Genomic DNA, 2,304 nt, shown 5'->3' on the forward strand with positions numbered 1-2,304 from the left:
AGCCACATCCTGTCGAAAATTGCTTACAGACGATGCAAGACCTATTAGAGTGAAGGCTGCTGTTTGCAGGAACGCTGCATCAATGTGCTGATACCTGACAGATCGTAGTTGTAGGAAGCACCGAGGACTCAGTGTCTGAAGTAATCTCAGTCATCTGTGCGGTCAGCGTCTTCCGTTACAACTACAGGTGAAACAGTTGCGCGACATTTTGCTTTTGGGCCCTTTTAATTAGAAGAATAAGGCGACCACCAAAAAGCCACTAACACTAAGATATAATCGCCACTGAGGCTTTCTCTAGAAGCCTCAGTGTGGATAGCAGTTATAAAAAAAAAAAAAAAAGGTGCAAATGAAGGGACTTTATACGGCAGAGTTGAAGTTGCTTGTTTCCAAAACGCACGTTTTGCTGAATCACAAATGTCTGCTTGTGCGATTCCATGTGCGTCTGTGTGCAGTTATTTTAGTCCGCTGGCTCATTTTGAGGAAGTGTGCGATTCCAAGCCTCAAACATGCAACGCACAGCTTCGCAAAATGGGCAACGACGTCCCATCCTCACCGCTCCGAGACATTGTTACATAAGACAAGAGATTTTCTTTGCAAAATGCAGCTAAAAGAACAAACCTTGAATACATGGGAACAAAGCGGAGATTGAGCAAGCAAGAATACGCCAAAAATATTTTTTTAAACCATACGCTATAAATGACCAAGTAGTCTACACCCCCCCCACTCCAACATCGAGCATGTCGATAAGAAAACACATGTATCTTTGTTATAAGTGTTCTGCTACTATGTCGCAGCGCTCCAGCAGCCAACGGCCTCAGCACCATCTCCCATGAGTACTTGAAGGGCAGCTACGCTCTGGACCTAGAGGCGGTTAAACAGGGAGCCTGCTCTCTGCCTCACCTCAACAAGACACTCGTGGCCTCCTGCAAACGCCTTAACGGGTACGGTGTAGCTGTCTCTCTTATTTTTTTCTTTAAATGTCATTATAATAGTGTACAGGGCTATTAGGAATTCCTATTCTTTTTTTTTTTTTTTCCCATTTCAACAGGGAGGTGGATAAAGTTCTCTCAGGTCTGGAGATCCTGTCCAAAGTCTTTGATCAACAGAGTGCCTTTATGGTCTCCAAGATGATCCAGCAGGTGACGCTGTTTCCATTTTTTGGTCCGTTTTGATGAAACGGAAACATACATTCAAATTGAATTAGGTGCTTTTTAATAAAACATTGAATAGCAGTCAGTTTGTTCGGTCACTCAACAGAGACGGACCTCAATGCTGTTGCACGTGGACGTCTTAATGTCAATCTATTGGGGGAGGTTAATAAACAACTGTAGCGTCTACTCAGCAGCATATGTTGTTTTGTCCTGATCACTGAAATGTGAGTTTCCCATGATATTATTATATATGTAGTTATATATTTATTTATTATATAGAGCTGTCAAAAGATTAAAGTTTTAGTCCATATTGTCCAGCCCTACTTACTACCCTGTGCTCAGTAAGGTGGGTCTGACCAAAGTCTGACCTGAAAGTAAGGTCTCCACAAATGTATGCTGGGTGTTTGTAGTGGTATTTTAAGCTTAAGGTGATGCAGTGAATGAAAAGGGAAAAAAAATCCTTCAGTATGTGCAAATAACAAGTGTATAGACTGTGTATTAGAACAGCCATAAGTTGAAAGAGATGGAATTATTGGATACAATTAATTAATGGACTTAGTGCGAATGCATTAATTTAGCAGGTGAAATATATATATATATATATATATATATATAAATATATAGCGCGGTCATTATCAGGCAAGATGTGACGGCGTTTGTTCGAACGGCACTGCTGCTGCTCATCTTGAACAGAAACTCCTGGCATCACTTCAGTAGTCACTCCTCACTACTCACTCAGTGTAACCTGTGATTTTATGTTTGGATACAAATTGATTTATCCGCCGCTGGATGAACTGGTTTCACTGGCGTGACGAAGAATCCGGAAAGACACTCTTGAGTGTGCTGTAAAATGTTTGCCGAACAGCTCTACATCTTAGAACACATTTTTTATGATGGAACGCACCACGGTTTCATGGGTGGGTGGGTGGATTCTTCCAAAATGTGCTGCCGTAAAGGCTGCAGTTTATTTTCTCTCCCGATGACTGTAATACTAACTTGTCTATGAGACAGTTCCGATTTATTTCTAACAGCTTGTTTTATCCGCCATCAGTCTGTGAATCAGGGTGGAGACCAGGAGTTGGAGAACCTTGTGACCAAATTGGCGATTCTTAAGGACCTGCTGTCCTCCATAGAGAAAAAGGTAAACTCAGTC

General features: G+C 41.8%; 1 protein-coding gene across 2 annotated transcripts in view; it reads left to right on the forward strand.

The window, feature by feature from the left end:
* Positions 1-2,304, forward strand: part of inppl1a (inositol polyphosphate phosphatase-like 1a) — a 23,155-nt gene that overhangs the window by 6,536 nt on the left and 14,315 nt on the right. For both annotated transcript variants that reach the window (XM_025055031.1, XM_025055032.1), the window contains exons 5-7: positions 795-941; positions 1,049-1,139; positions 2,203-2,292. In XM_025055031.1, coding sequence (XP_024910799.1) covers positions 795-941; positions 1,049-1,139; positions 2,203-2,292 — 328 coding nt within the window. The remainder of the gene's footprint in view (positions 1-794; positions 942-1,048; positions 1,140-2,202; positions 2,293-2,304) is intronic.

This window comes from Cynoglossus semilaevis, chromosome 4, assembly GCF_000523025.1.
Source record: "Cynoglossus semilaevis isolate Cse_v1.0 chromosome 4, Cse_v1.0, whole genome shotgun sequence".
NCBI lineage: Eukaryota > Metazoa > Chordata > Actinopteri > Pleuronectiformes > Cynoglossidae > Cynoglossus > Cynoglossus semilaevis.